Source organism: Scyliorhinus torazame, chromosome 1 (genome assembly GCF_047496885.1).
Source record: "Scyliorhinus torazame isolate Kashiwa2021f chromosome 1, sScyTor2.1, whole genome shotgun sequence".
Taxonomy (NCBI): Eukaryota; Metazoa; Chordata; class Chondrichthyes; order Carcharhiniformes; family Scyliorhinidae; genus Scyliorhinus; species Scyliorhinus torazame.
The window spans coordinates 58,970,514-58,985,467 of NC_092707.1; the positions used below are offsets into that span (position 1 = coordinate 58,970,514).

The 14,954-nt window shown below is 42.8% G+C and overlaps 1 protein-coding gene across 1 annotated transcript; it reads right to left on the reverse strand.

The window, feature by feature from the left end:
• Positions 1-1,466: 1,466 nt before the first annotated feature.
• Positions 1,467-14,636, reverse strand: LOC140408316 (diablo IAP-binding mitochondrial protein-like). Its single transcript, XM_072495351.1, has 6 exons — positions 14,502-14,636; positions 14,218-14,320; positions 8,610-8,738; positions 7,673-7,783; positions 5,437-5,533; positions 1,467-1,822 (listed from the first exon to the last, which is right to left on the reverse strand). Exons 1-6 carry the CDS (start codon positions 14,549-14,551, stop codon positions 1,596-1,598), a joined length of 717 nt encoding a protein of 238 aa, XP_072351452.1. The 5' UTR covers positions 14,552-14,636; the 3' UTR covers positions 1,467-1,595.
• Between the last annotated feature and the right edge of the window lie 318 nt (positions 14,637-14,954).

Here is a 14,954-nt window from a genome sequence, read left to right on the forward strand (position 1 = left end):
CCCCCCGAGACCATCCGTCCTCCCTCTGCCCACCCCCGTTGATGAAGAGGATTTCGGCATGCTCCCGGAGTCAACTTCGACCACGACAGCACCAACATCTCCGGCTCCACTTCGTCGATCCCAGAGGACGATCAAGGTGCCGGACCGGCTGAACCTCTGACACGCCCGCCGGATGACCAGAGACTTATTTTTTACTGCTTTCAAAATATTAAAGATTGCTAATTGTATGTAGTTATCCACCACCCCCACCGGACTCAATTTTAACAGGGGGTGAATGTGGTAAACCACTGTGTTCTGATATTAGGGGTTGTACGGTAGAACCTGCACTACAGGTTCACCTGGGCCCCTGCATGCTAGCTCTGCCCAGGAGCCGGGTTATAAATATGCGTGGCCTCCAGCTCGCAGCCATTTCATCAGCTGCTGTGGGAGGCCACACATCTGATACTAATAAAGCCTCAGTTTGGATTCAACTTCGTCTCCAGTCAAAATGATCGTGCCTCAATGTGTGAGTCAGGATTTTTACACAGGGTGGCGAGTGCCTGGAACGTGTTGCCAGGGGAGGTTGTGGAAGCAGGTTCATTAACGGCGTTCAAAAGGCATCTCGCCAAATACATGGATAGGATGGGTAGAGAGGGATACGGAGGGTTTTGGCCAAGGGTGATGTCATAACTGGTCTAGGCTTGAAGGGCCTGTTCCTGTTCTATCATACCGAACACAATATGGGGGAAGGAGCAATAGGTCACCCCCGCCCTCTCCTCCCAGAGATATGGACCGATAAACAAACAGATGGATGGATATCTTTCTACCCATGGTTGTAAAGATAATACAAAGCGGATCAAATATTCTGTGAACATTTGCTACGTTTGCTGATGGGTTCACACCCAACATTCATCTATCGGGGGAAATTGAAAGTGAGAGTTCCGCTCGGATAATATCCTAAACATTCAGTTCATGGTCTTTTGGTTTGGAACCCGTGGCTTTACAAGGAGGAGCTTTTATTAATCGCTTCCAGTTTGGTGTGGTGCAATGTCAATTAAATAAAGTCTGGTGCATTAGGCAGAAAGGGCAATGGATCAAATCTCTTTCTTTGGTTGCATGTTTTGCGGGGCAAATTATAGGAATAAAAGATAAAGGGGAGCTGGAATATAAAATATAAAGTCAGAAGCAGATCTCCCACCCCACCGTCCCCCAAGCATGGAGCCCCTCATTGTCCCAGGTCATTAGCCTTCAGTTTAACTGAATAATAAAGCCAACTTCAGAATTGTTTGAACGTTACCAAAGGAATGAAGGATTCTTTCCAGTGTTGGAGAATGAAACATGTTTCCACCGTGGATTACACACACAGCACATCGACACAATTAACATCATGTAAACATATCCGATTTTAGGCAAAGCACAATTCTATTTAGAGAATATTTTATGTGGCTTGGTATCATAGAATTAATTAATTCTGTAGAGATTCTAAATTCTCAATGAAAAGAACTGTTTATTACAAAATTGTTATATCTTACAAACATTTGCAAAACCCTTCACATCAGCCGAAACTGCGAGAAATCCCCGATTCTCAAGTGCAGCGACTGGTTTATTTCTACAGATTAGTCTTCCCGTAGATACTGTTCGGGCACTTCTTCTTTTGCTGGCAGGTTCCCAGCCTCTTTCCTGGCTTTCACTGCAGCCTCTTCTATTCTTTTCACAACAATTTCTTCTACCTGTACTTGAGCCAATTTAGCCTCGGCTTTGAGGGCCAGTTGTTTAATCTCCTCCACCTGACTCTGTGCCATCTGAATGTGCGTGTGCGCAGTGACCGAGGCGGAATCTGCACCTGTGGGGAAAAAAAACACTTTAAAATTAGAGCCCCTACATCGAAGGACCGTGGATGCTGGGTCAATTGAAACGTAAGACAGATCAATATTGGGCAAGGCCAACATAGGAGACAACGGAATTGAAATACAGATCAGCCATGGTCAACCTGAATGGCAAAACAGTTTTGGGGGAGCTGGGGAGAGGAAGGTGGCTAAATAATTTAATCCTATTCCTACGGCATTCGAACCAACAGTGGGAGATGGGAAACAGAAGGAAGAGGAGGAAGCAAAATCTGATCAAATGTCCTTTCCCCTCTTGAGGCAGCAAGCACCGAATTTGAACGTTCTCTGACAATTGCAAGGGTCCTACAGAAAACAAGGATGTACATACTCCACTCCAATTGTTCTGGGTTCACAGCACCACAGCCAGAATTCAACATTATTGGACATCTCAAGACACCACAAGAATTGGAAATATTTATGTTCAACTCAAAACCCTACATAGCTTGGAGTTCACAGCTTGAATTTTCCCCATATTTTTCAATCAATTAATCAATAAATAACTAACTAACTAATCTCCCACCTCACAAGAACCATTGGTGTCACAAACGGAAAAGAATTCACACTGGTCCAGCAAGGGTGTCCTTCTGATGCATCGTCTTGGCAAATTATAAATCGGCACTAATTATTTTGGGGCACTTTCAAATCTGAAAATCACCACATTCATGACCACCAAATGAAGAGGTGTTGGCAGCTCCAGGTTACCAACGAGAGCAAAATCACAATCCCAGAAAGACATACTCAGCGCTTGACGGTGATGAAACTCTACGGCGCGAGACCACACTGCTCCCCAGAGAGAAGAAAAAAACTCACCAATTAGAAAACTAAAGGAAAACAAACAAGTAGACTATAGAGAATATTAGCCTGCACTCCCACTCCATAAGTAGATTTAGCTCTTTCTCCTGATCCCCGAGCTCGTTGCCCTACTCTAACTCCTAGTCCAGCAATGCCTCAAATTCAAAAAATGATTCCGCTTCTCCCCACCTCTGACCTATTCCAGTCCTCGAACCCTCCAAGAATCTGTGCTCCTCCAGTTCTAGCCTCTTCACATCCCAAATTTCCCCATCAAATACAACCATGTCTTACGCAGTTTAGGGTCCCAAGTTCTGAACTCCTCTGCCTGAACCTTTCATATTCTCTACCTCCTTTAAGAGGTTATTTAACTTCTTTGACCAAGTTTTTCACCTGTGACATTTGTTATGTGGCTCGGTGTCAGATTTTTGGTTGATACTGTTCCCATGATGCACCTTGGGATGTTTTACTATATCAAAAGTGCTGTATAAATGCAAGTTGTTGTTCTTGCTCTGTCCATCTACATCTTTCTGCTGAGAGTTATGAACAAACTAACTGGGTAGTATGTTTCAAAAACAACTCTATATTGCAATGGTTTGAAAATAGTGTGCGTGTGTGTACATCTTATTCTCCTTCTTCGATGATCACTCGTTGACGAGTATGATTGTCCATCGAAGAAACTCTGTTACTGGTCGTGGGTAGCAGAGTGGCACAGCAGATGTATGCTGGGCCCATAACCCAGAGATCAATGGATTAAAACCATTCTCTATTAGGGGTGGCACGGTGGTTAGCACTGCTGCCTCACACCACCAGGGACCCGGGTTCAATTCTGGCCTTGGGTGACTGTCTGTGTGGAGCTTGCACATTCTCCCAGTGTCTGATTCGGTTTCCTCTGGGTACTCCGGTTTCTTCCTATAGTCCAGAGATGTACAGGTAGATGGGCTTGCGGGTATAGGGCGGGGTGCTCTTTTGGAGGGTTGGTGCAGATCCAATGGGCTGAAATGGCCTCCTTCTGCACTGTAGGGATTCTATGGGTTTTGCGGGTCCTTGCATGACTGATGAGCTTAGAGTCACATCTTCGATTGCACACTTGGCAGGTGATTCCAGGAGGTGGGATTGGTCCTTGAACTGTAGATGGCCAGTGTTAGTTTCTCAGGCTCCCTTTCTGGGCCTCTTCTTGTTGCCGGTGATCCTTGAAGAATTGGGTTCCTTGAAACAGGAGGATCCTTCAAGTAGGTCTCTTCTGAGCAAGGGTCTCCCAGGCATTGATGTCTATCTTGAGATCAGCTTTCAGGTTATATTTGAAGTTCTTCCTTTGTCTCCCCCTTGTACTGGAGCCTTCCTTGATCTGGTCAAGATTTGCTTTGGCAGTCAGGACTCTTGACATCCTAAGCACATGGCTAGCCCAGCAGAGTTGGTATTGAATGATCATGGCCTCAATGCTAGTGCTCAAGGTTCCATCAAGGATACTGATGTTAGTACGCCTGTCTTCCCTGCTGATGCAGAGAATCTCAGACAGCATTGATAGTACCTCTCCAGGGCCTTGAGGTGATGTCTGTATGTAGTCCAAGTTTCTGAGCCATAAAGAATAGTTGGGAGGACGACCACCTTGTCCGCAAGGATCTTGGTATCAGCACGGATGCTGCGGTCATCAAAGACTCTCGACCTTAGGCACCCGAAGGAGACACTCATGGATTGAATACAATGTTGGATCTCCGCATCGATGTTAGCCTTAGATGAGAGGTGGCTCCCCAGGTTTGGGAAATGTTCCAGGTTTGGTAGGGTTTTTCCATTTATCTTGGAGTGAGAGATTAGATCTTGCACTGGGATGGGTTGGTAAAGGACTGGAGTCTTCTTGATTATCCAAGTTCAAGACTTCCTTGAGACATCCACGATAAAATCACTGGCACATGATCAACTTCGTCATCGCCTGATCCCGAGACCAAAAGGATGCCCTCATCATCAAAGCAATGACCAGTGCAGATGACTGCTGGACAGACCACCGGCTCATCCGCTCCACTTGTTCATCAAACTCCACCAGAACCAGTGGAAGATGAAGAAACAGCTCAGAAAAAAGGTCAACGTTGGGCTGCTTCGAGAGCCAAGCATGCTGGTGAACTTCCAAAATGTCTTTTCTAAAATCTCTTAAATGTCCACTTTTGTTGTTGTTCTTGCTCGGTCCTTCCACAGCTTTATGCTGATTGAGGGTTAGCAATGAGCAAACTATCTGGGTAATAAGTTTCAAAAACTTAAATTCTTCAGCGCAATGGTTTGCAAATAGTGTGCGCGTGTGTGTATATACAATAGATATTTTAAATTATTCTATCCAAGTATTTCCATTGTATATTTAACCTAGTCTTTGGCTTCCAGGAGTCAAATTCGCTAAAAACTTTTAATAGTGATTGTATTCACGTTTAATCAGACGTTCAATGAATGCCTCAGTCTTCGATCCGAGAAGATATTTTTCGTGAAACGCTCCAAACACGTGTATAGAGTACAAGCAATGCTTCCAGTCGAAGAGTTTCACTCATGTCTTTCTCAAGTATCTTCACTTGAAAATTACTGCAACCAAAGTGTCACTGAGTGTCTTTAACACAGAGATAGATAGGATTTTGATCAATAAGGGGATCAGGGGTTATGGGGAGAAGGCAGGAGAATGGGGATGAGAAAAAGATCAGCCATGATTGAATGGCGGAGAAGACTCGATGGGCCGAGTGGCCTAATTCTGCTCCTTTGTCTTATGGTCAAACAATCTCTTTCAGAGCTTCAATGTGCACAATACCTGCTTGATATGCAGCCTCAGCCGCCTTTTCAGAGAGGCTGACTGCAGCCATCCACCTGGCCTCAAAACTTAGATATTTTTCTCGATGCATGTTCATCTGTAATTAATTTCAAAAGATATCAAAAGTTATAAATCACTTACCTGGAAATAAATAGAAAGTTTTCAAGTTTTTTTTTGCTAACAATATACACATCCCTTTATGAATCCCCCATGGGGAAAATTAATTTGTTTTTAAGATACTTTCAGTTATAAATAATTTTAATAAATTATTTAAAATTATATTGAATATGATAAGGTATCAGAGGTTCAAATTATTGAATTTAGGATCAATATATGGAAGCTTTATTTCACCCAGGAGTGACGATACACATAATGTGGACTTCCCCAGACAGTAGTGGAGATGAAAACCCTAGAATCATTTAAGAACCAATTCGATGTTGCGTTGGAGATACTTTAGGGACATTTTGGAGGGTCAGACAGAATGGCTTCTTCATCCGTAATATTCCTGTAACTTCTGAAAATTGGCCCTGGAAAAAGTTGGTTTATAATAAACAGTATTTAATTGCAACTTCATTGGTGTTCTCATTTTACAATATGTTCCCAACCTTCTGAATTGGTGTGGTTTCTGAGTATTACCTATTTACAGGTAGGCTGTGCGGAGGGTTAACACACCATCTTTGGACCTCTGGAACCTGGATTTAAATCTAACTTTGCCGAATAGGATAGAAGGCCTCTCTTTTCTGGCAGCCACTCCCTAAATGCCTTTTGCACATGTTGTCTCCAAACAAAAATACCTTCAATTTGAAACCAGATTGGCAAACTTGATGTGTGAAACAGAGTGACTGGCAAAATAGAGAATGCGGCTCAGATGTTAGAGATGAAGGACAGTGCTGTGGTGTAATGGGGGTGGGGTACTACTTTGCATGGATTACAAACAATTGGATCGTTTGGTCACTGATGTTGGAAATCTAAAATAGGAAAATGTTCTCTGCCCATTGTAGCTTGAAAGTACATATCATTTGGCAGAAAGCATTGAAATGTACTGCAGCCTGATGGGTGTTCGGAAAGTGAAGACACCAGCAAAGCCTGATGGTCAAAGAGCTCACTCTGGATCAGGCTGAGGATTCCCCCAAGGCTGTGGGAGTCTGCAGTGAACAGGTTGTGCAGGTCGGGAGTGAGCACAGGAACCGATTGGACAGTGTCTGTTGATATGTCTTCAACAGACAAGTGATTGAACACAGATCCCTGAAAGCAACAAGGTAGCACAGTGGTTAGCACTGTGGCTTCACAGCGCCAGGGTCCCAGGTTCAATTCCCAGCTGGGTCACTGTCTGTGCGGAGTATGCACGTTCTCCCCGTGTCTGCGTGGGTTTCCTCCGGTTTCCTAACACTGGTCCCGAAAGACGTGCTGTTAGGTAATTTGGACATTCTGAATTGTCCCTCTGTGTACCCAAACAGGTGCCGGAATGTGGCGACTAGGGGCTTCAGTAACTTCATCGCAGTATTAATGTAAGCCTACTTGTGACAATAAACATTATTATATAAAAAAAGAAATACACCAGAGAGAGTCATGATTCCCGAGCATTCGTGACTAAAGGACAGTGATTGATTAGTGGCTCACTGTGAATACGTGGCTGGAAGCATGTGCAAGATCTGCATAAAAAGGAGACACAAAGGAACTTCTGGAGTGATAGCCTGTAAAAATAACCATTGAATGAAGCAGAGCCCTGGGACCAGAACCCAAAGAGGACATCAGAATCCACTATGAGGGAAACTGATCACTTCACCTCTTTTTAAAAATAAATTTAAAGTACCCAATTATTTCTTTCCAATTATGGGCCAATTTAGCATGGCCAATTCACCTACCCTGCACATCTTTGGGTTGTGGGGGTGAGGCCCACGCAAACACGGGGAGAATGTGCACACTCCACACGGACAGTGACCCTGGGCCCAGGTCGAACCCAGGTCCTCAGCCAAGTGAGGCAGAAGTGCTGACCATTGCGCCACCATGCCATCCATCCCTTCACCTCTTAACGGCTGGTATTTAGGCAGTGAATTTTGATGCCTTTTGAGAACAGAGTTCTGATATGGCGTGTAATAGAGCTTTTGATACTTTTTATAGTGGCTGTTTGATACGTATGTGGTAACTTGGTAAGTTACAATAAGGAGATTGTTGTATAATAATTTGAGTGTTTTGTTCGTAATGAGAGTTGACCGAAGTTGAGGTGTAACAATACCTTTACGCGAGCCTCAATAATGACTTGCCAAATAGCTTCTTCCTCTTTTTCACTTATATGGCCGACTAGACCAGCATACCTCCGCTGAAGTGAGATCAGGATGTGGACAGCCTAGAGCATATCAACATATATATTTCAAGACATTTATTTATTTTAGAAAAGAAAAATACAATTTCTGTTTCCTTTCTCTAGCACTTTAATGACAGCTATCTAGTTGGGTTAGGGGAAATCATGAGATTTCAACTAATTTATATAAAAAGTTACATATTGATAACATTGCAATCTCTGAGAGCGGTAGCTTTCCATAAAGAAAATAGAAGGATTTTTTTTTAAACAATGTGCTACCGATAAACAGGATCTGCTTTTCAACTATGTTGCAAAATCAATGGACCAAACCGCCTCTTTTGTGTTACACTTGTTAAGCTCCGATGGCAACTCTGTAATAACAAAGAAGCAAGTCTGCAAGTTCAGTAATCATTTCTCCAACAACAAACAGTGTTTCCTGTATCCCCTTTATATATTGGTGCAATCTATTAAACAATAAGTGCAATCTGGTAAATATTAAAATGCAAATTCTAACTTAAGTACTAGGGAACATTAACTCTTTCCTAACAACACTACTCTATGATTCTACATATGTTGACACGATTGGGGGAGGTTGGTTTGCTTATCACCACTAGGAATGTAAGATGCTCAGGCACAGCACCTTGCTTTAGCCCAAAGCCTAACTGCAGAAATAAAAAGTTTCTAGCAAGCTGTGTCAGTTACCTATCAGAGGATTAGAGTAGCAAATGAAAGCTCAACTGACTGGAAAGTGCAGCAGCTGAAGGAAACAATCTGGTGATGCAAACTCCAACAGGAAAAATAAACAAATAAAATTGTAACTTCAGGATTCTTTCCAAATTGAAAAAGAAAAAGCAATTTTCCTTCAGCATACCTTAGTATATTCGGTTAAAGCATCAATTAGTGCCAGTGTTGTTTGTGACAAAAAGGTATTGGCACCATCAGTCACCAAGGAGACAGCCCGTTTGATTAAATCTTCATGAGTGAGAGCCGTTGATTCAGACTGTTGTAGAAAATAAATGCAGATGTTAGGTATTGTTAAGTGGTCGGGGACAATAAGTTACTGTTTCCTGTGCCAACATTTCACCTGAACTGAAAACTTAATTTATGCAAGAAAAGAGAGAGGAAAAGAGATGTCCCATTAACAAATGGCCTAGATTTTACACTGATGATAAAATTGAGGCCATCAGCACTCACCTCATCGTGGAGTATATTCTATAGTCTGCACAGGTGCAATTAAAGGTGTAAATCTGGGAGCTGCAGTGTGTGTTACCCTGCCCCTTCACAAACTGCACTATTACAGAATATCGCCAATCGACATGGCTTGGAAAGACACACAGCAGCATGAAATTTGGGTCCTTTACCCACCAAAATGACAGCTAAGGTTAAGGTGCATGGAGCGTTGTGTTTTATTTCAAAAAGGTGCGATAAATGATTATTAGTGCAAAACAACCTCTCTGGGCCTGAAAATATAAATGTTATAAACGTGGACTCTCATTCAATCAGAAGTTTGTATTCAAGCTTTTAAAAACTTTTTTTTTTAAACTTTTTCTCTATGTATCTTATCTTTCACTCTTATTCCCATATTTCATTTTCAATCTTTAGTTAGCTTTCTGTACATAATTTAAATCTAATTTATACTTGTTGGTTTAGATTCTGCCTGGCTCAATGAGGATTCAACAATCTTTTTTAAAAAATTATTTTTATTAAAGCTTTTTTCAACCAGGACTTTTACATAACAAAAAAAAAAAACGAACAGTAAAAGAAAAATATTTAACAAAACAAGGTGGCTGCTATCATTATACAAAATGAAAAAACACATTATATCAACAAGTCCCCCCCACCTGATGAACCCTGTCCTGTATCCTTTGAGGGGGTAACAGCAGAAATGTTCCCACCTGTTTCTTGAGAAAGTCCTGAACCTGGAGGGATCTGAAAGCATTCCCCAGGGGCAGGCCAAACTTCTCCTCCAGCACCAGCACGTTAGGGAAAATCCCAACTATAAACAGGTCCCCCATCCTTCTAATGCCTGCCCTATACCAGCCTTGAAACCCCCCATTTATCCTACCCGGAGCAAATCTTTGGTTATTCCGTATCGGGGTCCAAACTGAGGCCCCCTCCTCCTTCCTGCCGCCATCATCACCGGGCTTGTGGTGTATCGCACCGGCGAGAACGGCAGCGGTGCCGTTACTAGTGAGGATTCAACGATCTTGAGTGAAAAACCTTGCTCTTTCTTGTCCAGCTCACAGACAGCACAGGTGCCCTGTGGAGGGCGCTGTGCTGGACTTGACACCCAATTAGAGCTCAAAAGTCCAGGGCTTCCTATCAGCACTGGAAGGACACATGCCATTGCTTCCCCGCTGACCATAAAATCTGGGCCAGCGGGTTTAAGAATTTGCAAATCATTTTACAGGGAATTGTTAGATGCTATGAGAGATCAATGAGATTGTGGAGAAAACAACAAAACAACTTGAAAAGCGATAACACCTTGGAAAGACATTGGAGATACCAATCCAAACAGTGACTAAAAATAGGGGCAAGGTAGAAAACAAAGGGTCAGTGGACCTTTTATAAATCTATTTAAAGGAAAGCAATTATGCATTTATTAACATTCAACTATAACAAAAGGATAACACTCAATAGCTACAAAAAGTGCTGGTAATCCAATGTATATGCATCCTGTCATTAAATTGGTGTTGCTACATCCAAAGTGGATGAACTATATATACTGCAGCTCTCAAAGATATTTCAAGATGTAAAGGTGCATCTTTAATAGTCAAATAACTAAATAGTCCTGACAGCAAAATTGAATTTAAGTAGGAGAGAGTTTCCCAAAGTTGGTTAGCATGACATATACCCCTTAAAGTGGTCACAATGAAATATTGCTCATCAACAACATACTGACATTATCCAATGGATATGCTCAAGTATAGCAGCACATTCTGCCCAAGGAGCACCTGGTTATGTACAAACCCTCTGTTGTTCAGAGATCACATTGCATCCATGTAAAAGGGGATCTGTAGTTTTATGAAACAAAAACAAATTCTACAAGCTGTGGGGAGATGGAAAGGGGGAAAATAAATCACAAAGTTATCGCACAATGTTTCTCTTCATCCAGCTTCAAAATAGTGTAACTAGGCACAAGAAAACATGATGGAAAAGCATATGGCAAACTATCTACATAGATGTTAAAACAACGCAGCTGTGCTGGTCCAGTAGATACTTGCGTAGCGTGAGTCCATCAGCAAACTTCTTCTAGCCGAACTGCTTTGTTTCAACAGCACAGGTTCAAGACTGCAAACAGGTGTGAGGGGAGGAAATGGAAGGAACATCTGCAGTAAAGCCGGTTCTGCAGGCTATCTTATTGTGGATGGCTAATGAGAAGATGCTCCTTCTCTCTCAAACATATGTGGTAGCAAGCTGAGCAAGGAGAGAAAGCTACTATGTATAAACAATGGATGCAGTGATTAGATCTTGCCCTTTATAAATCAGGGTGTCAAAAAAAAAAAAGGAAGGGATCTTTCCATTCTGTGCAGCAGTTTTCTATGTGTTATATTGTGAACTGATGCCCTGAAACACACTAGGTCACATTATAAGCCCCGGGACAAGAAAATGTCCAAGAATGCTGGGTTCATCTTTTGCAAATTCACTGCATTGTTCAGAATGAGCCTCCCTCTGTCATCCAACAATAACTTAAAGCTACAATGAGACATCATCAGAAGCAGTCCATGCCCACATGCAACAAGACCTGGACAACATTCAGGCTTGGGCTGGGAAATGGCAAGTAACACTCGCACCACACAAGTGCCAGGCAACGACCATCTCCAAAAAGAGAGGGTCTAACCAACATTCATTCAATGGTATTACCATTGTTACCATAGGGGCTGGTTTAGCACACTGGGCTAAATCATTGGCTTTTAAAGCAGACCAAGGCAGGCCAGCAGCACGGTTCGATTCCCGTACCAACTTCCCCGAACAGGCGCCGGAATGTGGCGACTAGGGACTTTTCACAGTAACTTCATTGAAGCCTACTAGTGACAATAAGCGATTTTCATTTCATTGTTGAATCACCTATCAACAACATCCTGGGGGTTACTATTGACCAGAAACTGAACCTCCAGTGAGCAACTCGCCTGAATCCCCAAAGCCTGGCACATTCTACAAGGCACAAGTCAGGAGCACTACAGAATACTCTCCCCTTGCCTGGATGAGTCCGGCTCCAACAACACTCAAGAAGCTTGACACTAACCAGGAACAACTTGCTTTATCCACCACCTTAAATATCCACTCCCTCCACCACCGATGCAGTGGCAGCAGTGTACCATATAAAAGATGCACGGCAGAAACTTCGACAACACCTTCCAAACCTGTAAGCTCAACCAGCTAGAAGGTCAAGGGCAGAAGATGCACAAGTTCCCCTACACACCACTCACTGCCCTGACTCGGGACTATATCGCTGTCACTGGAACTTTCTACACAAACGCACCGTGGGTGAGTGTCTACAACAGAGGGTCTGCAGCAGTTCAAAAAGCAGCTCATGACCTTCTCGAGGGCAATTGTGGGTGAGCAACAAATGCCGGCCTTTCCAGCGATGCTCACAACCCATGGAGACACTGTAACAGTGCATTAAACTTACCTTCTAAAGAGCAGCACGGCAAATTATGATACAGGTCCAAACTACAATTAGACTTCTAAATAGCAGGGAGTCCCATTCTGGTGCTTGGCCAGGGGTCACTCCATGTACTCTTTGCATCTCGAGCCAAAGATTTAGATTTTAATCAGCAATGTGGCAGCAGCATAATACAACCCTCCATACCCACAAAATTGAAACAAGGCAACCCAGAGAATAAGAAATAAGCACTAAAGAGATTTCATTTCCTGATCTCCAAAGAGAAATATCCCAAACTTGGGAGAGGAGAGCAAATGTGGCCACAAACCATTTTGGATAATCCTGCCCGGCAGGATAAATAAATCATGGCTGTTGCCTAATAACAAAGATGCCTTAATAATTATAAAGACGTTAATCCGAAGTTAACTAATTTTAAATTGCCTTTTTCCACTGCTCCCAAACACCATTATTTCTCCACTCACTTTGAGCATGCTCTCTCCTCCTGTGACAAAGAGAAGAGGGAGTATGAAGAGCAAATGGCCACCCATGAAGGAGTGCATGCACTGGCAGACCCTGAAGTGGAAAGATTGGGGAAGACCTGCCAACTCTGCCCACATATTCCTCAGCAGCAGAACCACGATGCTGGCTGTATGTCAGGCCTGCATCCTTCAGTCTGAAAAGGATACGAAATAAAAGCTGAGTAGATAAGTGAAGGATTCAGCAAATATTAGCTCCCCTATCTCAACATAATTATCCAAAATGTCCTTGACCAATATAGACAAGTTGTTACCAAAGCAAACAGGGTTTTAGGTTGTAATATTCAATATAAAACAAAGCACAACAGTTTGTCTTTGTACAAGAACTAAGTTTGATCAAGTTTAGAATATCAAGTTGAGTTTTGGTCCACTGTCACTCTGGGGTGCAGGAGCTTCTAAAAAGATGCAGAAGAGGGTCACAAGAATGATACACTGCTTAAACAACCTTAGACAGGGTTAAAAAGCCAGATGATTTCAGAGTGATATGACAGATTTGTAAAGATAGTCAAAAGGCTGGATTGTGTTCCAGCTGAAGGGTTATTTATACTTTTAAATTATGCAGATTTAGGGCTAAATTAAATGTTCAGTGGTTGTACTTCTCCCAAAGGATTGTAAAACAATAGAAGATGTCGCAGTTTGCTCAGTGAGCACCTAAAAAAGTGAAAAGCACCAATTCCCAGATAGAGCTGAGCTCATGAATTCGCTGAAGGTAACAGAGCGATCAATGTGGTTTCCTGGACTAGTTATGATCATCTCAGATGGTCAGAGAGGAATTTACCAGATTTTACTCTTCCCAACATGGTCTTGAGTTTTTATCTGTTCAATGCTTCATTCACCCAAGACATTAAAGCAAAAAACCTACCCTCCGCTATACAGCATCTTTCACAACTTCAGGACATCCCAAAAGTTAACAGCTAATGAAGAACATAATTCCTGCCTGCCATTTTGATAACTTTGCAACCCTGCAAAAAATTCACTGGTAATACTGCATCCTTAGAATGAACTAAAGTACGTGAAGAATGCAGGCATTGAATACTTATTTTCAAAATTATATCAGCTCATATCACAGCAAAATCCTCAGTGACTAAATAAGCCACTAGCGTTATGGAACTGTATCAATTGTTAGTTTACACAGATCAGGCCCAAAATGTGCAGAGAGGTTTTAACTTTTCCCCCAAAACGACAATTGATAAATCAGATAACATGCTACTATTGCCTCTCTCAAATATTCAAATTCCAAATGAGTCATCAGCATTTACGGGTCTGAACTTCATGCAATAACTACTCTCTGGCTCTCTCTTTCTCAACGCACAATTTAACAACTAGATAAATTGTACCTGTGAAATGGGAACAGCTGCCAGCGTTGCGCCCAGTCCCAGCGCCACTCTCTGCCACCTTCTACAGGGGCTCCGGCTGTGGTACAGAGCCACGGAGAAGGTCCTTTTGAAAGACAAAATAAAGAAGTTAAACCCGGCAGTGGGGCGGTAGGGCCGACAATATCACATTCTTGGAGTGTTACATGTCCAAAAGAGTACAGCACAGACTCTCCGCACCAACTCTGTCCAGACAGGTGGGCGACATGTAACCAAATGGAATGAATTGACAATCTGATGTTGATTACCTGGACAAGCGGCTACACCGAGACATCAGCCTGTAGAACGCCGCGGCCATTGTATCAACATTCCTTCCAGCTGTTCGTCGTGACGTCGTGACGTTCCACTGCAGAAGCCAGCACGTGACTGTCAGTGAGCTCGCGCCGGCGCACAGCGGTGCGGAGAAACTCAAAACTGAGTAGTGCGATTGTGTAGAGAAAACAAAAATCTCATCGTGGTCTTCATCTGTGTTCAGTGTACTTGGAATGACAACCAGTTGGAAAATGTCCAGGCTCCGAGGCAAATTCTAACCCAGGCACACATGGGGCATTCTGCCTAACTTCAACAATACCAGTCACATATTGTTACACTCCTCTTGCATCATGCACGTTTCAGCGTTAAAAAAAACTGGTGTCCGATATGCACAGGAATAATGTGTATTCAACCATTTTGCCTTAATTTGGAGATTGGATTTTTTTCCT

Excerpts from the sequence above, each read along its gene's own strand:
- LOC140408316 (XM_072495351.1), bottom strand. The coding sequence starts at position 14,551 with ATGGCCGCGGCGTTCTACAGGCTGATGTCTCGGTGTAGCCGCTTGTCC. Across the intron at positions 14,321-14,501 it reads CGGTGTAGCCGCTTGTCCAG|GACCTTCTCCGTGGCTCTGT; the intron begins GTAATCAACATC and ends GTCTTTCAAAAG. Across the intron at positions 7,784-8,609 it reads CTTTAACCGAATATACTAAG|GCTGTCCACATCCTGATCTC; the intron begins GTATGCTGAAGG and ends GATATGCTCTAG.